Source organism: Electrophorus electricus, chromosome 4 (assembly GCF_041902795.1).
Source record: "Electrophorus electricus isolate QZ-2024a chromosome 4, ASM4190279v1, whole genome shotgun sequence".
In the NCBI taxonomy this organism is placed as follows: Eukaryota; Metazoa; Chordata; class Actinopteri; order Gymnotiformes; family Gymnotidae; genus Electrophorus; species Electrophorus electricus.
The window spans coordinates 140217-166764 of NC_137500.1; the positions used below are offsets into that span (position 1 = coordinate 140217).

A 26548-nucleotide genomic window follows, 5' to 3' on the forward strand; every position below is an offset into this window, starting at 1 on the left:
ACTGTTGCCCTTGGCAACACTACGACCACAGGAAAAAGGTAGACATAATATATACAATGTATAATATAGACATAATATATACAATGTATAATATAGGCATAATATATACATTATATAATATAGACATAATACATACAATGTATAATATAGGCATAATATATACAATATATAATATAGACATAATATATACAATGTGTAATATAGGCATAATATATACAATGTGTAATATAGGCATAATATATACAATATCTAATATAGACATAATATATACAATGGCTGGCAAATGTAAAAGTTCATTTGACATTTAATTTAATTGTCTTAAGGGTATGACTCATCACATTTCCCTGTTCACAACTGCATTTCCACTCAGACTGCTGTCAGTCCGGCGATGTTGGCCATGGGGATAGATGCTCTGATTTTTCACCAAGCCTATTGCTAGTGCTGTATTTAGAGCATAATTCTCAGTGGACAAGTCAGATTCTCCCGTAGTGTACTGTAGGACAACTGATGTGCTGTTTATAATCGATAATCTGGGAGCTATTCTAATTCTAAATATCCTGTATTTAATACAAAAACAGAATAACTCCCTGTACTCTTCAAGACAAGGCTGGGTATGTTTAGTGTTAAAATGTTTACAATTAATTTTGTGTGTGTGTGTGTCTCTGTGTGTGTGTGTGTGTGTGTGTGTGTGTGTGTGTGTGTGAAGCAAACCTCACTAGTGGTATACATAGACTGTATATATAAATGTATATACAGTCTGTGTGCCTAGGGCTCTCCACAGACCTGCACCTGCTATTCAATGTACTTAGTGCCTCATGGTTTAGGTGTGTAGTGTTCACATACAGAAATAAAAACTGTAGACAATCAAAAAAACTAGCTATAGTAAAACAGAACAATGTAAGTATCTGGAACTGGCAAAATACATGACAAGAAGTGTATTTGTCATGAAAGCAGTTGTTTACATTCTGAAGGCGCAAAGTTGGCCGCAGGATCCTGGTTCCTGCCACGTTTCCATCTCAGCGGCTACAATCTCCAACACCAGTAGGATAGTGAATACAGCAGCTACTTGGACAGCTTTGGCAACGATGTTTCTGTTATGCCCAAAAGTTACAGTGAACCAGAATAAACAAAGCTCATGTTCATGAAATAAGAATATTTCACTGAATAGTTCTAATTGATAAATGTGAATGTAGATGTAGCTATATGTCCAGAAATGATAAAAACCACAAAATTATGCAGTTGAAACTATAAAACCTCACAAAACCGACTTCATTGTGTTGTGATTGTACTGCTGTCTATTTACTGATGTAAACCCTGAAGTTCAAATGTCTGGAATATCATGTCCATCTGTAGTGATATTTAACTAAATAAATAAAACAAACTAACTAAATAAAATAGATAAATGATATGTATAATAATTTATACTCATTGTATTTTTAAGTTTTTGCCACATTACACAATTTTAAAATTAATTTATTAAATTTGAGCAAAAAAAATAATAAATCACCATGATTTTGGCTGTCGTACTCAGTGGAGACTCATCACCGAAGCAAACGGAAAATATTTTGATTTCAGAACGTTAGGCTGCAGAATAGGCTGCAGTAGCTAATACTTCTTTATTCTATGTGTAATCTTTTTGTACTGGATGTTAACCCTTTATTCTATGTGTAAGACTTTTATAGATGTAGACTCTTTCTGGATGATGTCACAAGCTGGGATAACAGGTTCATGCAAGCACCACATTTATTAGCCGACATTGCCAAAAAGGTCTTTAGCGCATCCATCAATAAACCAAACAGTTCAGCAAAGAAATCCAGCACAAATGCAAAGTTTGCAGGCAAACGTCTATCTACTCTTCATGTTTGCAGGCTGACGTGTGTTGCCTTGCAAATCAAGTGTTTCTCCATGTTGCAGTTTTAGAGATCTTGTTTTGTCCAAACCCTGTTGAAGCTTTAATTCATGAGTCATTGTGTTAGTATGCAGACAGTGTGATATAAAGTTCAGAGCACAAGCTTCCTGTTCTAATATGACGCTGAAGAATATCTCGTCCCTGCTCCTGTCAAGGATGTCTTATCATCTTTACATCTTATCATCAATCCTACTCACAAACTCCACGGTAACTAGTTTGCTCTCATTTACAATGACACCATGAACTCTGGTGTTCTGTTATGTCAGCAACAGAACTCCCACTTTCCTCAGAGAACACTTAACAAAGAGATGTACAAAGACAAAATTCTAAGAAACAAAATCTTAATAAATTATAGGAACAAAAACTGCCCAGTTACTTTTGAATGCATGATGTCTTCAGTTCTGAGACTGTTAAACATGAAAGGAGTTAGGAATGTATAGGAAGTGGTTAAGGAAGGGTGGTGACGTGATTCTTTTCACAGCCGGATTTTGTGGCATGGTGCTGTATTTTACACTCAAAAGGAGTTTCAGCAAGGTTTGAACAACTGGAACATTAAACTGGAATTCTGACTTGAAACAGTAACGTGGTACATACCAATTTAGTCTCCAAAGCAGTACCATCTCTAGACAACAGGTGCTTTCAAAATTCTCACTGGAGGATTTTGCACTTTCTCTATGCTAAAGATGGTGTTCTAGAGACGGTGTTCTAGGGGTGGAGTTCTAGAGATTGAGTTCTAGAGATGAAATTCTACATATGTGTTCTAGAGGTGGAGTTCTTTGGTAGGACAGAAAGAGTTTGTCACTGCTACCTGTTAGGAGAAGGCCTCAGACCTTGGGGTCTCAGGTGACTGAATGCAGTTTTGCAAATGTTTGTATGCTTCTAAAACTAATGTTACTGTCAAAATTAAAACCCAGGTTTTTTTTTTACACATATTTTTTTTAGCTTTCACTAATAGGGACTATAAGGGTCAGAGAATTACTCTCTTTCACATGCCAGAAAGTGAGATTATAAAGTCCTACTCACCGACTCAGTCACTCCACTATTTGGTTTACTATTCAACTAACTTCAATGTCATTGTCCAAGTAAAGAGAGGTTTTTCCTGGAGCATTGTGTTTTATCAAATACTTGTCCTCTAGTACAGCCGTTTATCACCTAACATATTTGTTTCACAAATATGTTGCTCAGGAGAAACAGTTCTACTCCCAAATTAAGTTATTTGGCTGAACCTCTTCACTGGGCTTTGGTTTTTCTTGCTGGATATAATTTCCTTAACAGTAAAGAACTTTTACCAGTGTTGTTTGCTTTGTGCCTGATTTTGAATCTTGTAGCAGATGATACAGTTTTGCACACACACAAGAGGGGTCAAGGAGGGCGCCATGACAATGATGCAGTGTGGGCAAGTGTTTTTCCATAATGCAGTTTTAATCAGATGGCTTGTTTTTGTTTACTGCATTTTACAAAGCACCGGGGGTGAATAACTTACACATTAAATAAAATCTACAATGACAGCAAACCTTTGAGAAAAAAATCAGTTTGGAGTATAACTGTGGTTATGAATTGATTCAGAAACATACTCAATAAAAAATGAGTAAAAAATTAGCCTGACCTCTATAGCTGTACTGTTAGAGCAGGTGTGTGCATAAAAATGTATAAAACTTATCGATTGTTAAATATGTCACAGTAATTCAGAAAAGGAAGATGAGAATGTAGCATTTGCTTTAGAGTTGGATTATTAGTAGTAGAGGTTCAGTGTTGTTAATGATGTCCAACTTATCAAAACTAAGGTTTTTATTAATAAATTAATGTTTTGGTTTTTTTTTTTTAATAAATTGAACTGCTTAACTAGTGGTAGCTCAGTGGTTAAGGTACTTAACTTGTAATCAGAAAGTTGCTGTTCAAGCCCCACCACTGTCAAGCTGCAACTGTTGGGCCCCTGAGCAAGACCTTTAACCCTCAATTACTCAAGTTGGACTCTGTCATAACTGTAAGCTGCTTTGGATAAAAACATCAGCTAAATGTCATAAATGTAAATGAATTGTCAGCAACAACAAAACAATATTTATCATACCTAAGACGCTGTTGCTTACATGTTCTTATTCATTGGTTGAGTTGTTGTAGAGGATGATTCAGATGTGTTTACTGACTGGTTGTTGGATGAATAGTAGAAGCAGGTGGAGTTGGAGCTTATTGTCATGTTGTCATGTTTGCAGTGGATCCAAGGGCAGTTGTTTCTTTTGTTCTAGTAGTTGCAGCCATTGTAACAGTTGTAGTTTCATTGCTTATCAACAACACTGGGGTGAATTCTGCTGGACTGGGTAATGTAACAGATGTTGACCTCTCATATCTGGTTGTTGGACCTACAGTAAAAGTAGAAGCAGAAATATTTTGAGCTGAGATTTTGATCTTTGCAGGAGACACAACGGTAATTTTTCCTTTTGTTGTGGAAGTTGTTTCAAGTGTGCTTGTGGAAATTGCTGCAGATGGCATTGATGTTGATATGGTGGTAGTTGCAGTAGGTGTAGTTTCAGGTAGAGATGGCATGGACGTATTGACAGCTGTTACTTGGCTTGACAATGGCATAGTTGTGATTTGTGCTGGAGTGGGTGTTTTAAGAGATACTGTACTCTCCTCTCTGATAGTTGAATGTTTAGTAGAGGTAAAAGCAGAGGTTGCTACTTGTAACGGGTTTCCATCCCATGTTGTTGTTACATCTTCTGTCAAAGAACTTGGACTTATTATTTTTTCTGCAGTTATTGGAGCATTATCTGAGATTGGCATCTTTTTTGTAGCTGAACCAAGTGCAGATGTTGTTTCAAATATGCTTCTTGAAACTGATGTAGAGGGCGCTAATGTTGATGTAGTTGTTGCAGAAATGCTAGCAGATGTAGTCTCAGGAAGTGAGGGCATCTTTGTACGTATAGTTACTTGTCGGCTCGTGACTGGTACGTTGGTGATTTGTGACGCGCAGGGTCCGTTAACAAATGTTGAGCTCTAATGTCTGGTTGTTGAATGTATAGTAGAAGTAGGAGCAGGAGGAGTTGGAGCTGAGATTGTCAAATTTGTAGTGGAAGCAAGGGCAGTTGTGTCTATTGATGTGGAAGATCTTTCAATTGTGCTTGTTGAAATTGCTGTAGATGCTATTGATGTTGTAGTAGTTGTAGCTATTGTAGTAGTTGTAGTTACAGGTAGAGATGGCATGGATGAATTGATATTTGCTTTGTTGTTTGTCAACAGCACTGGGGTGATTTGTGCTGGACTGGGTAATTTAATAATTCTTGAGCTCTCCTGACTGGTTGTTGGACCTATAATAGAAGCAGAAGCAGAAATATTTGAAGCTGAGATTGATCTCTTTGTGGTGGAACCAAGGGTAGTTATTTTTTTTGTTGTGGGAGTTGTTTCAAGTGTGCTTGTTGAAATTGCAGGAGATGGCACTGATGTTGATGTAGTAGTTGTAGACATTGAAGTAGTTGTAGTTTTAGGAGGAGATCGCATGGTTGTAGCAAAAGGTGCCTCATTGCTTGTTAACAGCACTGGGGTGATTTGTGCTGAACTGCGTAATTTAACAATTGTTGAGCTCTTATGTCTATTTGTTGGATGTACAGTAGAAGTTGGAGCAGGAGTAGTTGGAGCTGACATTGTCAAGTTTGTTGTGGAACCAAGGGCAGTTGTTTCTTTTGTTGTGGAAGATGTTTCACGTTTGCTTGTTGATATTGCTGGCGATGGCATTGATGTTGATGTCGTATTAGGTGCTTCTTTGCTTGTCCACAGCACTGGGGTGATTTCTGCTGGACTTGGTAATTTAACAATTGTTGAGCTCTCATGTCTGTTTGTTGGACCTTTACTAGAAGCATAAGCAGAAATATTTTGAGCTGAGATTGTTATCTTTGTAGGGGAAGCAAGGGCAGTTGTGTCTATTGATGTGGAAGATCTTTCAATTGTGCTTGTTGAAATTGCTGTAGATGCTATTGATGTTGTAGTAGTTGTAGCTATTGTAGTAGTTGTAGTTACAGGTAGAGATGGCATGGATGAATTGATATTTGCTTTGTTGTTTGTCAACAGCACTGGGGTGATTTGTGCTGGACTGGGTAATTTAATAATTCTTGAGCTCTCCTGACTGGTTGTTGGACCTATAATAGAAGCAGAAGCAGAAATATTTGAAGCTGAGATTGATCTCTTTGTGGTGGAACCAAGGGTAGTTATTTTTTTTGTTGTGGGAGTTGTTTCAAGTGTGCTTGTTGAAATTGCAGGAGATGGCACTGATGTTGATGTAGTAGTTGTAGACATTGAAGTAGTTGTAGTTTTAGGAGGAGATCGCATGGTTGTAGCAAAAGGTGCCTCATTGCTTGTTAACAGCACTGGGGTGATTTGTGCTGAACTGCGTAATTTAACAATTGTTGAGCTCTTATGTCTATTTGTTGGATGTACAGTAGAAGTTGGAGCAGGAGTAGTTGGAGCTGACATTGTCAAGTTTGTTGTGGAACCAAGGGCAGTTGTTTCTTTTGTTGTGGAAGATGTTTCACGTTTGCTTGTTGATATTGCTGGCGATGGCATTGATGTTGATGTCGTATTAGGTGCTTCTTTGCTTGTCCACAGCACTGGGGTGATTTCTGCTGGACTTGGTAATTTAACAATTGTTGAGCTCTCATGTCTGTTTGTTGGACCTTTACTAGAAGCATAAGCAGAAATATTTTGAGCTGAGATTGTTATCTTTGTAGGGGACACAATCTCAATTATTTCTTGAGGTTTGGATGAGGTTTCAAGTGTGCTTTTTGAAACTGCTGTAGATGGCGTTGGTAATCTTGACGTAATTGTAGGAATGCTAGTAGCGGTAGAATAAGTGGCTGTCTGCTTCAATTTACTGCTAAATTCTGTTTGGTTCATTGGTTCTGTGCTGGTTTGAGCTTGTGCTTGTGGATTTACAGCAGCTTCTGAATTGGGAGTGGAAATTGTCTCTTTTGCATTGGAAACAGCTGCAGCTGCTTCTTTGGTTGTGGAAGTTGTTTCAAGTGTGCTTGATGATATTGCTGTAGATGGCATTGATGTTGCAATATTTGTAGCCATTGCAGTAGGTGCAGTTTCAGGGAGAGATGGCATGGTTGTATTGATAGTTGCTTCATTGCTTGTCAACAACACTGAGGTGATTTCTGCTGGACTGGGTAATGTAACAGATGTTGACCTCTCATATCTGGTTGTTGGACCTACAGTAAAAGTAGAAGCAGAAATATTTTGAGCTGAGATTTTGATCTTTGCAGGGGACACAATGGTAATTTTTCCTTTTGTTGTGGAAGTTGTTTCAAGTGTGCTTGTGGAAATTGCTGGAGATGGCATTGATGTTGATATTGTGGTAGTTGCGGTAGGTGTAGTTTCAGGTAGAGATGGCATGGACGTATTGACAGCTGTTACTTGGCTTGACAATGGCATGGTTGTGATTTGTGCTGGAGTGGGTGTTGTAAGAGATACTGTACTCTCCTCTCTGGTAGTTGAATGTTTAGTAGAGGTAAAAGCAGAGGTTGCTACTTGTAACGTGTTTCCATCCCATGCTGTTGTTACATCTTCTGCCAAAGAACTTGGACTTATTATTTTTTCTGCAGTTATTGGAGCATTATCTGAGATTGGCGTCTTTTTTGTAGCTGAATCAAGTGCAGATGTTGTTTCAAATATGCTTCTTGAAACTGATGTAGAGGGCGCTAATGTTGATGTAGTTGTTGCAGAAATGCTAGCAGATGTAGTCTCAGGAAGTGAGGGCGTCTTTGTACGTATAGTTACTTGTCGGCTCGTGACTGGTACGTTGGTGATTTGTGACGCGCAGGGTCCGTTAACAAATGTTGAGCTCTTATGTCTGGTTGTTGAATGTATAGTAGAAGTAGGAGCAGGAGGAGTTGGAGCTGAGATTGTCAAATTTGTAGTGGAAGCAAGGGCAGTTGTTTCTTTTGATGTGGAAGATCTTTCAATTGTGCTTGTTGAAATTGCTGTAGATGCTATTGATGTTGTAGTAGTTGTAGCTATTGTAGTAGTTGTAGTTACAGGTAGAGATGGCATGGATGAATTGATATTTGCTTTGTTGTTTGTCAACAGCACTGGGGTGATTTGTGCTGGACTGGGTAATTTAATAATTCTTGAGCTCTCCTGACTGGTTGTTGGACCTATAATAGAAGCAGAAGCAGAAATATTTGAAGCTGAGATTGATCTCTTTGTGGTGGAACCAAGGGTAGTTATTTTTTTTGTTGTGGGAGTTGTTTCGAGTGTGCTTGTTGAAATTGCAGGAGATGGCACTGATGTTGATGTAGTAGTTGTAGACATTGAAGTAGTTGTAGTTTTAGGAGGAGATCGCATGGTTGTAGCAAAAGGTGCCTCATTGCTTGTTAACAGCACTGGGGTGATTTGTGCTGAACTGCGTAATTTAACAATTGTTGAGCTCTTATGTCTATTTGTTGGATGTACAGTAGAAGTTGGAGCAGGAGTAGTTGGAGCTGACATTGTCAAGTTTGTTGTGGAACCAAGGGCAGTTGTTTCTTTTGTTGTGGAAGATGTTTCACGTTTGCTTGTTGATATTGCTGGCGATGGCATTGATGTTGATGTCGTATTAGGTGCTTCTTTGCTTGTCCACAGCACTGGGGTGATTTCTGCTGGACTTGGTAATTTAACAATTGTTGAGCTCTCATGTCTGTTTGTTGGACCTTTACTAGAAGCATAAGCAGAAATATTTTGAGCTGAGATTGTTATCTTTGTAGGGGACACAATGTCAATTATTTCTTGAGGTTTGGATGAGGTTTCAAGTGTGCTTTTTGAAACTGCTGTAGATGGCGTTGGTAATCTTGACGTAATTGTAGGAATGCTAGTAGCGGTAGAATAAGTGGCTGTCTGCTTCAATTTACTGCTAAATTCTGTTTGGTTCATTGGTTCTGTGCTGGTTTGAGCTTGTGCTTGTGGATTTACAGCAGCTTCTGAATTGGGAGTGGAAATTGTCTCTTTTGCATTGGAAACAGCTGCAGCTGCTTCTTTGGTTGTGGAAGTTGTTTCAAGTGTGCTTGATGATATTGCTGTAGATGGCATTGATGTTGCAATATTTGTAGCCATTGCAGTAGGTGCAGTTTCAGGGAGAGATGGCATGGTTGTATTGATAGTTGCTTCATTGCTTGTCAACAACACTGAGGTGATTTCTGCTGGACTGGGTAATGTAACAGATGTTGACCTCTCATATCTGGTTGTTGGACCTACAGTAAAAGTAGAAGTAGAAATATTTTGAGCTGAGATTTTGATCTTTGCAGGGGACACAATGGTAATTTTTCCTTTTGTTGTGGAAGTTGTTTCAAGTGTGCTTGTGGAAATTGCTGGAGATGGCATTGATGTTGATATTGTGGTAGTTGCGGTAGGTGTAGTTTCAGGTAGAGATGGCATGGACGTATTGACAGCTGTTACTTGGCTTGACAATGGCATGGTTGTGATTTGTGCTGGAGTGGGTGTTGTAAGAGATACTGTACTCTCCTCTCTGGTAGTTGAATGTTTAGTAGAGGTAAAAGCAGAGGTTGCTACTTGTAACGTGTTTCCATCCCATGCTGTTGTTACATCTTCTGCCAAAGAACTTGGACTTATTATTTTTTCTGCAGTTATTGGAGCATTATCTGAGATTGGCGTCTTTTTTGTAGCTGAATCAAGTGCAGATGTTGTTTCAAATATGCTTCTTGAAACTGATGTAGAGGGCGCTAATGTTGATGTAGTTGTTGCAGAAATGCTAGCAGATGTAGTCTCAGGAAGTGAGGGCGTCTTTGTACGTATAGTTACTTGTCGGCTCGTGACTGGTACGTTGGTGATTTGTGATGCGCAGGGTCCGTTAACAAATGTTGAGCTCTTATGTCTGGTTGTTGAATGTATAGTAGAAGTAGGAGCAGGAGGAGTTGGAGCTGAGATTGTCAAATTTGTAGTGGAAGCAAGGGCAGTTGTTTCTTTTGATGTGGAAGATCTTTCAATTGTGCTTGTTGAAATTGCTGTAGATGCTATTGATGTTGTAGTAGTTGTAGCTATTGTAGTAGTTGTAGTTACAGGTAGAGATGGCATGGATGAATTGATATTTGCTTTGTTGTTTGTCAACAGCACTGGGGTGATTTGTGCTGGACTGGGTAATTTAATAATTCTTGAGCTCTCCTGACTGGTTGTTGGACCTATAATAGAAGCAGAAGCAGAAATATTTGAAGCTGAGATTGATCTCTTTGTGGTGGAACCAAGGGTAGTTATTTTTTTTGTTGTGGGAGTTGTTTCGAGTGTGCTTGTTGAAATTGCAGGAGATGGCACTGATGTTGATGTAGTAGTTGTAGACATTGAAGTAGTTGTAGTTTTAGGAGGAGATCGCATGGTTGTAGCAAAAGGTGCCTCATTGCTTGTTAACAGCACTGGGGTGATTTGTGCTGAACTGCGTAATTTAACAATTGTTGAGCTCTTATGTCTATTTGTTGGATGTACAGTAGAAGTTGGAGCAGGAGTAGTTGGAGCTGACATTGTCAAGTTTGTTGTGGAACCAAGGGCAGTTGTTTCTTTTGTTGTGGAAGATGTTTCACGTTTGCTTGTTGATATTGCTGGCGATGGCATTGATGTTGATGTCGTATTAGGTGCTTCTTTGCTTGTCCACAGCACTGGGGTGATTTCTGCTGGACTTGGTAATTTAACAATTGTTGAGCTCTCATGTCTGTTTGTTGGACCTTTACTAGAAGCATAAGCAGAAATATTTTGAGCTGAGATTGTTATCTTTGTAGGGGACACAATGTCAATTATTTCTTGAGGTTTGGATGAGGTTTCAAGTGTGCTTTTTGAAACTGCTGTAGATGGCGTTGGTAATCTTGACGTAATTGTAGGAATGCTAGTAGCGGTAGAATAAGTGGCTGTCTGCTTCAATTTACTGCTAAATTCTGTTTGGTTCATTGGTTCTGTGCTGGTTTGAGCTTGTGCTTGTGGATTTACAGCAGCTTCTGAATTGGGAGTGGAAATTGTCTCTTTTGCATTGGAAACAGCTGCAGCTGCTTCTTTGGTTGTGGAAGTTGTTTCAAGTGTGCTTGATGATATTGCTGTAGATGGCATTGATGTTGCAATATTTGTAGCCATTGCAGTAGGTGCAGTTTCAGGGAGAGATGGCATGGTTGTATTGATAGTTGCTTCATTGCTTGTCAACAACACTGAGGTGATTTCTGCTGGACTGGGTAATGTAACAGATGTTGACCTCTCATATCTGGTTGTTGGACCTACAGTAAAAGTAGAAGTAGAAATATTTTGAGCTGAGATTTTGATCTTTGCAGGGGACACAATGGTAATTTTTCCTTTTGTTGTGGAAGTTGTTTCAAGTGTGCTTGTGGAAATTGCTGGAGATGGCATTGATGTTGATATTGTGGTAGTTGCGGTAGGTGTAGTTTCAGGTAGAGATGGCATGGACGTATTGACAGCTGTTACTTGGCTTGACAATGGCATGGTTGTGATTTGTGCTGGAGTGGGTGTTGTAAGAGATACTGTACTCTCCTCTCTGGTAGTTGAATGTTTAGTAGAGGTAAAAGCAGAGGTTGCTACTTGTAACGTGTTTCCATCCCATGCTGTTGTTACATCTTCTGCCAAAGAACTTGGACTTATTATTTTTTCTGCAGTTATTGGAGCATTATCTGAGATTGGCGTCTTTTTTGTAGCTGAATCAAGTGCAGATGTTGTTTCAAATATGCTTCTTGAAACTGATGTAGAGGGCGCTAATGTTGATGTAGTTGTTGCAGAAATGCTAGCAGATGTAGTCTCAGGAAGTGAGGGCGTCTTTGTACGTATAGTTACTTGTCGGCTCGTGACTGGTACGTTGGTGATTTGTGACGCGCAGGGTCCGTTAACAAATGTTGAGCTCTTATGTCTGGTTGTTGAATGTATAGTAGAAGTAGGAGCAGGAGGAGTTGGAGCTGAGATTGTCAAATTTGTAGTGGAAGCAAGGGCAGTTGTTTCTTTTGATGTGGAAGATCTTTCAATTGTGCTTGTTGAAATTGCTGTAGATGCTATTGATGTTGTAGTAGTTGTAGCTATTGTAGTAGTTGTAGTTACAGGTAGAGATGGCATGGATGAATTGATATTTGCTTTGTTGTTTGTCAACAGCACTGGGGTGATTTGTGCTGGACTGGGTAATTTAATAATTCTTGAGCTCTCCTGACTGGTTGTTGGACCTATAATAGAAGCAGAAGCAGAAATATTTGAAGCTGAGATTGATCTCTTTGTGGTGGAACCAAGGGTAGTTATTTTTTTTGTTGTGGGAGTTGTTTCAAGTGTGCTTGTTGAAATTGCAGGAGATGGCACTGATGTTGATGTAGTAGTTGTAGACATTGAAGTAGTTGTAGTTTTAGGAGGAGATCGCATGGTTGTAGCAAAAGGTGCCTCATTGCTTGTTAACAGCACTGGGGTGATTTGTGCTGAACTGCGTAATTTAACAATTGTTGAGCTCTTATGTCTATTTGTTGGATGTACAGTAGAAGTTGGAGCAGGAGTAGTTGGAGCTGACATTGTCAAGTTTGTTGTGGAACCAAGGGCAGTTGTTTCTTTTGTTGTGGAAGATGTTTCACGTTTGCTTGTTGATATTGCTGGCGATGGCATTGATGTTGATGTCGTATTAGGTGCTTCTTTGCTTGTCCACAGCACTGGGGTGATTTCTGCTGGACTTGGTAATTTAACAATTGTTGAGCTCTCATGTCTGTTTGTTGGACCTTTACTAGAAGCATAAGCAGAAATATTTTGAGCTGAGATTGTTATCTTTGTAGGGGAAACAATGTCAATTATTTCTTGAGGTTTGGATGAGGTTTCAAGTGTGCTTTTTGAAACTGCTGTAGATGGCATTGGTAATCTTGACGTAATTGTAGGAATGCTAGTAGCGGTAGAATAAGTGGCTGTCTGCTTCAATTTACTGCTAAATTCTGTTTGGTTCATTGGTTCTGTGCTGGTTTGAGCTTGTGCTTGTGGATTTACAGCAGCTTCTGAATTGGGAGTGGAAATTGTCTCTTTTGCATTGGAAACAGCTGCAGCTGGTTCTTTGGTTGTGGAAGTTGTTTCAAGTGTGCTTGATGATATTGCTGTAGATGGCATTGATGTTGCAATATTTGTAGCCATTGCAGTAGGTGCAGTTTCAGGGAGAGATGGCATGGTTGTATTGATAGTTGCTTCATTGCTTGTCAACAACACTGAGGTGATTTCTGCTGGACTGGGTAATGTAACAGATGTTGACCTCTCATATCTGGTTGTTGGACCTACAGTAAAAGTAAAAGCAGAAATATTTTGAGCTGAGATTTTGATCTTTGCAGGGAACACAATGGTAATTTTTCCTTTTGTTGTGGAAGTTGTTTCAAGTGTGCTTGTGGAAATTGCTGGAGATGGCATTGATGTTGATATTGTGGTAGTTGCGGTAGGTGTAGTTTCAGGTAGAGATGGCATGGACGTATTGACAGCTGTTACTTGGCTTGACAATGGCATGGTTGTGATTTGTGCTGGAGTGGGTGTTTTAAGAGATACTGTACTCTCCTCTCTGGTAGTTGAATGTTTAGTAGAGGTAAAAGCAGAGGTTGCTACTTGTAACGTGTTTCCATCCCATGCTGTTGTTACATCTTCTGTCAAAGAACTTGGACTTATTATTTTTTCTGCAGTTATTGGAGCATTATCTGAGATTGGCGTCTTTTTTGTAGCTGAATCAAGTGCAGATGTTGTTTCAAATATGCTTCTTGAAACTGATGTAGAGGGCGCTAATGTTGATGTAGTTGTTGCAGAAATGCTAGCAGATGTAGTCTCAGGAAGTGAGGGCATCTTTGTACGTATAGTTACTTGTCGGCTCGTGACTGGTACGTTGGTGATTTGTGACGCGCAGGGTCCGTTAACAAATGTTGAGCTCTTATGTCTGGTTGTTGAATGTATAGTAGAAGTAGGAGCAGGAGGAGTTGGAGCTGAGATTGTCAAATTTGTAGTGGAAGCAAGGGCAGTTGTTTCTTTTGATGTGGAAGATCTTTCAATTGTGCTTGTTGAAATTGCTGTAGATGCTATTGATGTTGTAGTAGTTGTAGCTATTGTAGTAGTTGTAGTTACAGGTAGAGATGGCATGGATGAATTGATATTTGCTTTGTTGTTTGTCAACAGCACTGGGGTGATTTGTGCTGGACTGGGTAATTTAATAATTCTTGAGCTCTCCTGACTGGTTGTTGGACCTATAATAGAAGCAGAAGCAGAAATATTTGAAGCTGAGATTGATCTCTTTGTGGTGGAACCAAGGGTAGTTATTTTTTTTGTTGTGGGAGTTGTTTCGAGTGTGCTTGTTGAAATTGCAGGAGATGGCACTGATGTTGATGTAGTAGTTGTAGACATTGAAGTAGTTGTAGTTTTAGGAGGAGATCGCATGGTTGTAGCAAAAGGTGCCTCATTGCTTGTTAACAGCACTGGGGTGATTTGTGCTGAACTGCGTAATTTAACAATTGTTGAGCTCTTATGTCTATTTGTTGGATGTACAGTAGAAGTTGGAGCAGGAGTAGTTGGAGCTGACATTGTCAAGTTTGTTGTGGAACCAAGGGCAGTTGTTTCTTTTGTTGTGGAAGATGTTTCACGTTTGCTTGTTGATATTGCTGGCGATGGCATTGATGTTGATGTCGTATTAGGTGCTTCTTTGCTTGTCCACAGCACTGGGGTGATTTCTGCTGGACTTGGTAATTTAACAATTGTTGAGCTCTCATGTCTGTTTGTTGGACCTTTACTAGAAGCATAAGCAGAAATATTTTGAGCTGAGATTGTTATCTTTGTAGGGGAAGCAAGGGCAGTTGTTTCTTTTGATGTGGAAGATCTTTCAATTGTGCTTGTTGAAATTGCTGTAGATGCTATTGATGTTGTAGTAGTTGTAGCTATTGTAGTAGTTGTAGTTACAGGTAGAGATGGCATGGATGAATTGATATTTGCTTTGTTGTTTGTCAACAGCACTGGGGTGATTTGTGCTGGACTGGGTAATTTAATAATTCTTGAGCTCTCCTGACTGGTTGTTGGACCTATAATAGAAGCAGAAGCAGAAATATTTGAAGCTGAGATTGATCTCTTTGTGGTGGAACCAAGGGCAGTTATTTTTTTTGTTGTGGGAGTTGTTTCAAGTGTGCTTGTTGAAATTGCTGGAGATGGCACTGATGTTGATGTAGTAGTTGTAGACATTGAAGTAGTTGTAGTTTTAGGAGGAGATCGCATGGTTGTAGCAAAAGGTGCCTCATTGCTTGTTAACAGCACTGGGGTGATTTGTGCTGAACTGCGTAATTTAACAATTGTTGAGCTCTTATGTCTATTTGTTGGATGTACAGTAGAAGTTGGAGCAGGAGTAGTTGGAGCTGACATTGTCAAGTTTGTTGTGGAACCAAGGGCAGTTGTTTCTTTTGTTGTGGAAGATGTTTCACGTTTGCTTGTTGATATTGCTGGCGATGGCATTGATGTTGATGTCGTATTAGGTGCTTCTTTGCTTGTCCACAGCACTGGGGTGATTTCTGCTGGACTTGGTAATTTAACAATTGTTGAGCTCTCATGTCTGTTTGTTGGACCTTTACTAGAAGCATAAGCAGAAATATTTTGAGCTGAGATTGTTATCTTTGTAGGGGACACAATCTCAATTATTTCTTGAGGTTTGGATGAGGTTTCAAGTGTGCTTTTTGAAACTGCTGTAGATGGCGTTGGTAATCTTGACGTAATTGTAGGAATGCTAGTAGCGGTAGAATAAGTGGCTGTCTGCTTCAATTTACTGCTAAATTCTGTTTGGTTCATTGGTTCTGTGCTGGTTTGAGCTTGTGCTTGTGGATTTACAGCAGCTTCTGAATTGGGAGTGGAAATTGTCTCTTTTGCATTGGAAACAGCTGCAGCTGCTTCTTTGGTTGTGGAAGTTGTTTCAAGTGTGCTTGATGATATTGCTGTAGATGGCATTGATGTTGCAATATTTGTAGCCATTGCAGTAGGTGCAGTTTCAGGGAGAGATGGCATGGTTGTATTGATAGTTGCTTCATTGCTTGTCAACAACACTGAGGTGATTTCTGCTGGACTGGGTAATGTAACAGATGTTGACCTCTCATATCTGGTTGTTGGACCTACAGTAAAAGTAGAAGCAGAAATATTTTGAGCTGAGATTTTGATCTTTGCAGGGGACACAATGGTAATTTTTCCTTTTGTTGTGGAAGTTGTTTCAAGTGTGCTTGTGGAAATTGCTGGAGATGGCATTGATGTTGATATTGTGGTAGTTGCGGTAGGTGTAGTTTCAGGTAGAGATGGCATGGACGTATTGACAGCTGTTACTTGGCTTGACAATGGCATGGTTGTGATTTGTGCTGGAGTGGGTGTTTTAAGAGATACTGTACTCTCCTCTCTGGTAGTTGAATGTTTAGTAGAGGTAAAAGCAGAGGTTGCTACTTGTAACGTGTTTCCATCCCATGCTGTTGTTACATCTTCTGTCAAAGAACTTGGACTTATTATTTTTTCTGCAGTTATTGGAGCATTATCTGAGATTGGCGTCTTTTTTGTAGCTGAATCAAGTGCAGATGTTGTTTCAAATATGCTTCTTGAAACTGATGTAGAGGGCGCTAATGTTGATGTAGTTGTTGCAGAAATGCTAGCAGATGTAGTCTCAGGAAGTGAGGGCGTCTTTGTACGTATAGTTACTTGTCGGCTCGTGACTGGTACGTTGGTGATTTGTGACGCGCAGGGTCCGTTAACAAATGTTGAGCTCTTATGTCTGGTTGTTGAATGTATAGTAGAAGTAGGAGCAGGAGGAGTTGGAGCTGAGATTGTCAAATTTGTAGTGGAAGCAAGGGCAGTTGTTTCTTTTGATGTGGAAGATCTTTCAATTGTGCTTGTTGAAATTGCTGTAGATGCTATTGATGTTGTAGTAGTTGTAGCTATTGTAGTAGTTGTAGTTACAGGTAGAGATGGCATGGATGAATTGATATTTGCTTTGTTGTTTGTCAACAGCACTGGGGTGATTTGTGCTGGACTGGGTAATTTAATAATTCTTGAGCTCTCCTGACTGGTTGTTGGACCTATAATAGAAGCAGAAGCAGAAATATTTGAAGCTGAGATTGATCTCTTTGTGGTGGAACCAAGGGTAGTTATTTTTTTTGTTGTGGGAGTTGTTTCGAGTGTGCTTGTTGAAATTGCAGGAGATGGCACTGATGTTGATGTAGTAGTTGTAGACATTGAAGTAGTTGTAGTTTTAGGAGGAGATCGCATGGTTGTAGCAAAAGGTGCCTCATTGCTTGTTAACAGCACTGGGGTGATTTGTGCTGAACTGCGTAATTTAACAATTGTTGAGCTCTTATGTCTATTTGTTGGATGTACAGTAGAAGTTGGAGCAGGAGTAGTTGGAGCTGACATTGTCAAGTTTGTTGTGGAACCAAGGGCAGTTGTTTCTTTTGTTGTGGAAGATGTTTCACGTTTGCTTGTTGATATTGCTGGCGATGGCATTGATGTTGATGTCGTATTAGGTGCTTCTTTGCTTGTCCACAGCACTGGGGTGATTTCTGCTGGACTTGGTAATTTAACAATTGTTGAGCTCTCATGTCTGTTTGTTGGACCTTTACTAGAAGCATAAGCAGAAATATTTTGAGCTGAGATTGTTATCTTTGTAGGGGAAGCAAGGGCAGTTGTTTCTTTTGATGTGGAAGATCTTTCAATTGTGCTTGTTGAAATTGCTGTAGATGCTATTGATGTTGTAGTAGTTGTAGCTATTGTAGTAGTTGTAGTTACAGGTAGAGATGGCATGGATGAATTGATATTTGCTTTGTTGTTTGTCAACAGCACTGGGGTGATTTGTGCTGGACTGGGTAATTTAATAATTCTTGAGCTCTCCTGACTGGTTGTTGGACCTATAATAGAAGCAGAAGCAGAAATATTTGAAGCTGAGATTGATCTCTTTGTGGTGGAACCAAGGGCAGTTATTTTTTTTGTTGTGGGAGTTGTTTCAAGTGTGCTTGTTGAAATTGCAGGAGATGGCACTGATGTTGATGTAGTAGTTGTAGACATTGAAGTAGTTGTAGTTTTAGGAGGAGATCGCATGGTTGTAGCAAAAGGTGCCTCATTGCTTGTTAACAGCACTGGGGTGATTTGTGCTGAACTGCGTAATTTAACAATTGTTGAGCTCTTATGTCTATTTGTTGGATGTACAGTAGAAGTTGGAGCAGGAGTAGTTGGAGCTGACATTGTCAAGTTTGTTGTGGAACCAAGGGCAGTTGTTTCTTTTGTTGTGGAAGATGTTTCACGTTTGCTTGTTGATATTGCTGGCGATGGCATTGATGTTGATGTCGTATTAGGTGCTTCTTTGCTTGTCCACAGCACTGGGGTGATTTCTGCTGGACTTGGTAATTTAACAATTGTTGAGCTCTCATGTCTGTTTGTTGGACCTTTACTAGAAGCATAAGCAGAAATATTTTGAGCTGAGATTGTTATCTTTGTAGGGGACACAATGTCAATTATTTCTTGAGGTTTGGATGAGGTTTCAAGTGTGCTTTTTGAAACTTCTGTAGATGGTGTTGGTAATCTTGACGTAATTGTAGGAATGCTAGTAGCGGTAGAATAAGTGGCTGTCTGCTTCAATTTACTGCTAAATTCTGTTTGGTTCATTGGTTCTGTGCTGGTTTGAGCTTGTGCTTGTGGATTTACAGCAGCTTCTGAATTGGGAGTGGAAATTGTCTCTTTTGCATTGGAAACAGCTGCAGCTGCTTCTTTGGTTGTGGAAGTTGTTTCAAGTGTGCTTGATGATATTGCTGTAGATGGCATTGATGTTGCAATATTTGTAGCCATTGCAGTAGGTGCAGTTTCAGGGAGAGATGGCATGGTTGTATTGATAGTTGCTTCATTGCTTGTCAACAACACTGAGGTGATTTCTGCTGGACTGGGTAATGTAACAGATGTTGACCTCTCATATCTGGTTGTTGGACCTACAGTAAAAGTAGAAGCAGAAATATTTTGAGCTGAGATTTTGATCTTTGCAGGGGACACAATGGTAATTTTTCCTTTTGTTGTGGAAGTTGTTTCAAGTGTGCTTGTGGAAATTGCTGGAGATGGCATTGATGTTGATATTGTGGTAGTTGCGGTAGGTGTAGTTTCAGGTAGAGATGGCATGGACGTATTGACAGCTGTTACTTGGCTTGACAATGGCATGGTTGTGATTTGTGCTGGAGTGGGTGTTGTAAGAGATACTGTACTCTCCTCTCTGGTAGTTGAATGTTTAGTAGAGGTAAAAGCAGAGGTTGCTACTTGTAACGTGTTTCCATCCCATGCTGTTGTTACATCTTCTGCCAAAGAACTTGGACTTATTATTTTTTCTGCAGTTATTGGAGCATTATCTGAGATTGGCGTCTTTTTTGTAGCTGAATCAAGTGCAGATGTTGTTTCAAATATGCTTCTTGAAACTGATGTAGAGGGCGCTAATGTTGATGTAGTTGTTGCAGAAATGCTAGCAGATGTAGTCTCAGGAAGTGAGGGCGTCTTTGTACGTATAGTTACTTGTCGGCTCGTGACTGGTACGTTGGTGATTTGTGACGCGCAGGGTCCGTTAACAAATGTTGAGCTCTTATGTCTGGTTGTTGAATGTATAGTAGAAGTAGGAGCAGGAGGAGTTGGAGCTGAGATTGTCAAATTTGTAGTGGAAGCAAGGGCAGTTGTTTCTTTTGATGTGGAAGATCTTTCAATTGTGCTTGTTGAAATTGCTGTAGATGCTATTGATGTTGTAGTAGTTGTAGCTATTGTAGTAGTTGTAGTTACAGGTAGAGATGGCATGGATGAATTGATATTTGCTTTGTTGTTTGTCAACAGCACTGGGGTGATTTGTGCTGGACTGGGTAATTTAATAATTCTTGAGCTCTCCTGACTGGTTGTTGGACCTATAATAGAAGCAGAAGCAGAAATATTTGAAGCTGAGATTGATCTCTTTGTGGTGGAACCAAGGGCAGTTATTTTTTTTGTTGTGGGAGTTGTTTCAAGTGTGCTTGTTGAAATTGCAGGAGATGGCACTGATGTTGATGTAGTAGTTGTAGACATTGAAGTAGTTGTAGTTTTAGGAGGAGATCGCATGGTTGTAGCAAAAGGTGCCTCATTGCTTGTTAACAGCACTGGGGTGATTTGTGCTGAACTGCGTAATTTAACAATTGTTGAGCTCTTATGTCTATTTGTTGGATGTACAGTAGAAGTTGGAGCAGGAGTAGTTGGAGCTGACATTGTCAAGTTTGTTGTGGAACCAAGGGCAGTTGTTTCTTTTGTTGTGGAAGATGTTTCACGTTTGCTTGTTGATATTGCTGGCGATGGCATTGATGTTGATGTCGTATTAGGTGCTTCTTTGCTTGTCCACAGCACTGGGGTGATTTCTGCTGGACTTGGTAATTTAACAATTGTTGAGCTCTCATGTCTGTTTGTTGGACCTTTACTAGAAGCATAAGCAGAAATATTTTGAGCTGAGATTGTTATCTTTGTAGGGGACACAATCTCAATTATTTCTTGAGGTTTGGATGAGGTTTCAAGTGTGCTTTTTGAAACTGCTGTAGATGGTGTTGGTAATCTTGACGTAATTGTAGGAATGCTAGTAGCGGTAGAATATGTGGCTGTCTGCTTCAATTTACTGCTAAATTCTGTTTGGTTCATTGGTTCTGTGCTGGTTTGAGCTTGTGCTTGTGGATTTACAGCAGCTTCTGAATTGGGAGTGGAAATTGTCTCTTTTGCATTGGAAACAGCTGCAGCTGCTTCTTTGGTTGTGGAAGTTGTTTCAAGTGTGCTTGATGATATTGCTGTAGATGGCATTGATGTTGCAATATTTGTAGCCATTGCAGTAGGTGCAGTTTCAGGGAGAGATGGCATGGTTGTATTGATAGTTGCTTCATTGCTTGTCAACAACACTGACGTGATTTCTGCTGGACTGGGTAATGTAACAGATGTTGACCTCTCATATCTGGTTGTTGGACCTACAGTAAAAGTAGAAGCAGAAATATTTTGAGCTGAGATTTTGATCTTTGCAGGGGACACAATGGTAATTTTTCCTTTTGTTGTGGAAGTTGTTTCAAGTGTGCTTGTGGAAATTGCTGGAGATGGCATTGATGTTGATATTGTGGTAGTTGCGGTAGGTGTAGTTTCAGGTAGAGATGGCATGGACGTATTGACAGCTGTTACTTGGCTTGACAATGGCATGGTTGTGATTTGTGCTGGAGTGGGTGTTTTAAGAGATACTGTACTCTCCTCTCTGGTAGTTGAATGTTTAGTAGAGGTAAAAGCAGAGGTTGCTACTTGTAACGTGTTTCCATCCCATGCTGTTGTTACATCTTCTGCCAAAGAACTTGGACTTATTATTTTTTCTGCAGTTATTGGAGCATTATCTGAGATTGGCGTCTTTTTTGTAGCTGAATCAAGTGCAGATGTTGTTTCAAATATGCTTCTTGAAACTGATGTAGAGGGCGCTAATGTTGATGTAGTTGTTGCAGAAATGCTAGCAGATGTAGTCTCAGGAAGTGAGGGCGTCTTTGTACGTATAGTTACTTGTCGGCTCGTGACTGGTACGTTGGTGATTTGTGACGCGCAGGGTCCGTTAACAAATGTTGAGCTCATGTCTGGTTGTTGAATGTATAGTAGAAGTAGGAGCAGGAGGAGTTGGAGCTGAGATTGTCAAATTTGTAGTGGAAGCAAGGGCAGTTGTTTCTTTTGATGTGGAAGATCTTTCAATTGTGCTTGTTGAAATTGCTGTAGATGCTATTGATGTTGTAGTAGTTGTAGCTATTGTAGTAGTTGTAGTTACAGGTAGAGATGGCATGGATGAATTGATATTTGCTTTGTTGTTTGTCAACAGCACTGGGGTGATTTGTGCTGGACTGGGTAATTTAATAATTCTTGAGCTCTCCTGACTGGTTGTTGGACCTATAATAGAAGCAGAAGCAGAAATATTTGAAGCTGAGATTGATCTCTTTGTGGTGGAACCAAGGGTAGTTATTTTTTTTGTTGTGGGAGTTGTTTCGAGTGTGCTTGTTGAAATTGCAGGAGATGGCACTGATGTTGATGTAGTAGTTGTAGACATTGAAGTAGTTGTAGTTTTAGGAGGAGATCGCATGGTTGTAGCAAAAGGTGCCTCATTGCTTGTTAACAGCACTGGGGTGATTTGTGCTGAACTGCGTAATTTAACAATTGTTGAGCTCTTATGTCTATTTGTTGGATGTACAGTAGAAGTTGGAGCAGGAGTAGTTGGAGCTGACATTGTCAAGTTTGTTGTGGAACCAAGGGCAGTTGTTTCTTTTGTTGTGGAAGATGTTTCACGTTTGCTTGTTGATATTGCTGGCGATGGCATTGATGTTGATGTCGTATTAGGTGCTTCTTTGCTTGTCCACAGCACTGGGGTGATTTCTGCTGGACTTGGTAATTTAACAATTGTTGAGCTCTCATGTCTGTTTGTTGGACCTTTACTAGAAGCATAAGCAGAAATATTTTGAGCTGAGATTGTTATCTTTGTAGGGGACACAATCTCAATTATTTCTTGAGGTTTGGATGAGGTTTCAAGTGTGCTTTTTGAAACTGCTGTAGATGGTGTTGGTAATCTTGACGTAATTGTAGGAATGCTAGTAGCGGTAGAATATGTGGCTGTCTGCTTCAATTTACTGCTAAATTCTGTTTGGTTCATTGGTTCTGTGCTGGTTTGAGCTTGTGCTTGTGGATTTACAGCAGCTTCTGAATTGGGAGTGGAAATTGTCTCTTTTGCATTGGAAACAGCTGCAGCTGCTTCTTTGGTTGTGGAAGTTGTTTCAAGTGTGCTTGATGATATTGCTGTAGATGGCATTGATGTTGCAATATTTGTAGCCATTGCAGTAGGTGCAGTTTCAGGGAGAGATGGCATGGTTGTATTGATAGTTGCTTCATTGCTTGTCAACAACACTGACGTGATTTCTGCTGGACTGGGTAATGTAACAGATGTTGACCTCTCATATCTGGTTGTTGGACCTACAGTAAAAGTAGAAGCAGAAATATTTTGAGCTGAGATTTTGATCTTTGCAGGGGACACAATGGTAATTTTTCCTTTTGTTGTGGAAGTTGTTTCAAGTGTGCTTGTGGAAATTGCTGGAGATGGCATTGATGTTGATATTGTGGTAGTTGCGGTAGGTGTAGTTTCAGGTAGAGATGGCATGGACGTATTGACAGCTGTTACTTGGCTTGACAATGGCATGGTTGTGATTTGTGCTGGAGTGGGTGTTTTAAGAGATACTGTACTCTCCTCTCTGGTAGTTGAATGTTTAGTAGAGGTAAAAGCAGAGGTTGCTACTTGTAACGTGTTTCCATCCCATGCTGTTGTTACATCTTCTGCCAAAGAACTTGGACTTATTATTTTTTCTGCAGTTATTGGAGCATTATCTGAGATTGGCGTCTTTTTTGTAGCTGAATCAAGTGCAGATGTTGTTTCAAATATGCTTCTTGAAACTGATGTAGAGGGCGCTAATGTTGATGTAGTTGTTGCAGAAATGCTAGCAGATGTAGTCTCAGGAAGTGAGGGCGTCTTTGTACGTATAGTTACTTGTCGGCTCGTGACTGGTACGTTGGTGATTTGTGACGCGCAGGGTCCGTTAACAAATGTTGAGCTCTTATGTCTGGTTGTTGAATGTATAGTAGAAGTAGGAGCAGGAGGAGTTGGAGCTGAGATTGTCAAATTTGTAGTGGAAGCAAGGGCAGTTGTTTCTTTTGATGTGGAAGATCTTTCAATTGTGCTTGTTGAAATTGCTGTAGATGCTATTGATGTTGTAGTAGTTGTAGCTATTGTAGTAGTTGTAGTTACAGGTAGAGATGGCATGGATGAATTGATATTTGCTTTGTTGTTTGTCAACAGCACTGGGGTGATTTGTGCTGGACTGGGTAATTTAATAATTCTTGAGCTCTCCTGACTGGTTGTTGGACCTATAATAGAAGCAGAAGCAGAAATATTTGAAGCTGAGATTGATCTCTTTGTGGTGGAACCAAGGGTAGTTATTTTTTTTGTTGTGGGAGTTGTTTCGAGTGTGCTTGTTGAAATTGCAGGAGATGGCACTGATGTTGATGTAGTAGTTGTAGACATTGAAGTAGTTGTAGTTTTAGGAGGAGATCGCATGGTTGTAGCAAAAGGTGCCTCATTGCTTGTTAACAGCACTGGGGTGATTTGTGCTGAACTGCGTAATTTAACAATTGTTGAGCTCTTATGTCTATTTGTTGGATGTACAGTAGAAGTTGGAGCAGGAGTAGTTGGAGCTGACATTGTCAAGTTTGTTGTGGAACCAAGGGCAGTTGTTTCTTTTGTTGTGGAAGATGTTTCACGTTTGCTTGTTGATATTGCTGGCGATGGCATTGATGTTGATGTCGTATTAGGTGCTTCTTTGCTTGTCCACAGCACTGGGGTGATTTCTGCTGGACTTGGTAATTTAACAATTGTTGAGCTCTCATGTCTGTTTGTTGGACCTTTACTAGAAGCATAAGCAGAAATATTTTGAGCTGAGATTGTTATCTTTGTAGGGGACACAATCTCAATTATTTCTTGAGGTTTGGATGAGGTTTCAAGTGTGCTTTTTGAAACTGCTGTAGATGGTGTTGGTAATCTTGACGTAATTGTAGGAATGCTAGTAGCGGTAGAATATGTGGCTGTCTGCTTCAATTTACTGCTAAATTCTGTTTGGTTCATTGGTTCTGTGCTGGTTTGAGCTTGTGCTTGTGGATTTACAGCAGCTTCTGAATTGGGAGTGGAAATTGTCTCTTTTGCATTGGAAACAGCTGCAGCTGCTTCTTTGGTTGTGGAAGTTGTTTCAAGTGTGCTTGATGATATTGCTGTAGATGGCATTGATGTTGCAATATTTGTAGCCATTGCAGTAGGTGCAGTTTCAGGGAGAGATGGCATGGTTGTATTGATAGTTGCTTCATTGCTTGTCAACAACACTGAGGTGATTTCTGCTGGACTGGGTAATGTAACAGATGTTGACCTCTCATATCTGGTTGTTGGACCTACAGTAAAAGTAGAAGCAGAAATATTTTGAGCTGAGATTTTGATCTTTGCAGGGGACACAATGGTAATTTTTCCTTTTGTTGTGGAAGTTGTTTCAAGTGTGCTTGTGGAAATTGCTGGAGATGGCATTGATGTTGATATTGTGGTAGTTGCGGTAGGTGTAGTTTCAGGTAGAGATGGCATGGACGTATTGACAGCTGTTACTTGGCTTGACAATGGCATGGTTGTGATTTGTGCTGGAGTGGGTGTTTTAAGAGATACTGTACTCTCCTCTCTGGTAGTTGAATGTTTAGTAGAGGTAAAAGCAGAGGTTGCTACTTGTAACGTGTTTCCATCCCATGCTGTTGTTACATCTTCTGCCAAAGAACTTGGACTTATTATTTTTTCTGCAGTTATTGGAGCATTATCTGAGATTGGCGTCTTTTTTGTAGCTGAATCAAGTGCAGATGTTGTTTCAAATATGCTTCTTGAAACTGATGTAGAGGGCGCTAATGTTGATGTAGTTGTTGCAGAAATGCTAGCAGATGTAGTCTCAGGAAGTGAGGGCGTCTTTGTACGTATAGTTACTTGTCGGCTCGTGACTGGTACGTTGGTGATTTGTGACGCGCAGGGTCCGTTAACAAATGTTGAGCTCTTATGTCTGGTTGTTGAATGTATAGTAGAAGTAGGAGCAGGAGGAGTTGGAGCTGAGATTGTCAAATTTGTAGTGGAAGCAAGGGCAGTTGTTTCTTTTGATGTGGAAGATCTTTCAATTGTGCTTGTTGAAATTGCTGTAGATGCTATTGATGTTGTAGTAGTTGTAGCTATTGTAGTAGTTGTAGTTACAGGTAGAGATGGCATGGATGAATTGATATTTGCTTTGTTGTTTGTCAACAGCACTGGGGTGATTTGTGCTGGACTGGGTAATTTAATAATTCTTGAGCTCTCCTGACTGGTTGTTGGACCTATAATAGAAGCAGAAGCAGAAATATTTGAAGCTGAGATTGATCTCTTTGTGGTGGAACCAAGGGTAGTTATTTTTTTTGTTGTGGGAGTTGTTTCGAGTGTGCTTGTTGAAATTGCAGGAGATGGCACTGATGTTGATGTAGTAGTTGTAGACATTGAAGTAGTTGTAGTTTTAGGAGGAGATCGCATGGTTGTAGCAAAAGGTGCCTCATTGCTTGTTAACAGCACTGGGGTGATTTGTGCTGAACTGCGTAATTTAACAATTGTTGAGCTCTTATGTCTATTTGTTGGATGTACAGTAGAAGTTGGAGCAGGAGTAGTTGGAGCTGACATTGTCAAGTTTGTTGTGGAACCAAGGGCAGTTGTTTCTTTTGTTGTGGAAGATGTTTCACGTTTGCTTGTTGATATTGCTGGCGATGGCATTGATGTTGATGTCGTATTAGGTGCTTCTTTGCTTGTCCACAGCACTGGGGTGATTTCTGCTGGACTTGGTAATTTAACAATTGTTGAGCTCTCATGTCTGTTTGTTGGACCTTTACTAGAAGCATAAGCAGAAATATTTTGAGCTGAGATTGTTATCTTTGTAGGGGAAGCAAGGGCAGTTGTTTCTTTTGATGTGGAAGATCTTTCAATTGTGCTTGTTGAAATTGCTGTAGATGCTATTGATGTTGTAGTAGTTGTAGCTATTGTAGTAGTTGTAGTTACAGGTAGAGATGGCA

The 26548-nt window shown here is 39.9% G+C and overlaps 1 protein-coding gene across 1 annotated transcript; it reads right to left on the minus strand.

Annotated features, from left to right (window-relative positions):
• Positions 1–2600: 2600 nt before the first annotated feature.
• Positions 2601–18733, minus strand: LOC145657609 (uncharacterized). The gene is made up of 8 exons (XM_081713829.1): positions 18499–18733; positions 12970–13155; positions 11899–12084; positions 10801–11139; positions 8785–9123; positions 6769–7107; positions 5272–5439; positions 2601–2614 (listed from the first exon to the last, which is right to left on the minus strand). Exons 1-8 carry the CDS (start codon positions 18731–18733, stop codon positions 2601–2603), a joined length of 1806 nt encoding a protein of 601 aa, XP_081569955.1.
• Between the last annotated feature and the right edge of the window lie 7815 nt (positions 18734–26548).

What these genes read in the sequence shown, in the direction of transcription:
- LOC145657609 (XM_081713829.1), bottom strand. Translation starts at nt 18,733, where the DNA reads ATGCCATCTCTCCCTGAAACTGCACCTACTGCAATGGCTACAAATATT. An exon ending in ATCTACAGCAATTTCAACAA is followed by an intron (nt 11,140 to 11,898) that starts GCACAATTGAAA and finishes CTTTTACTGTAG; the next exon opens with GTCCAACAACCAGATATGAG. An exon ending in GAACCAAACAGAATTTAGCA is followed by an intron (nt 9,124 to 10,800) that starts GTAAATTGAAGC and finishes CTTTTACTGTAG; the next exon opens with GTCCAACAACCAGATATGAG.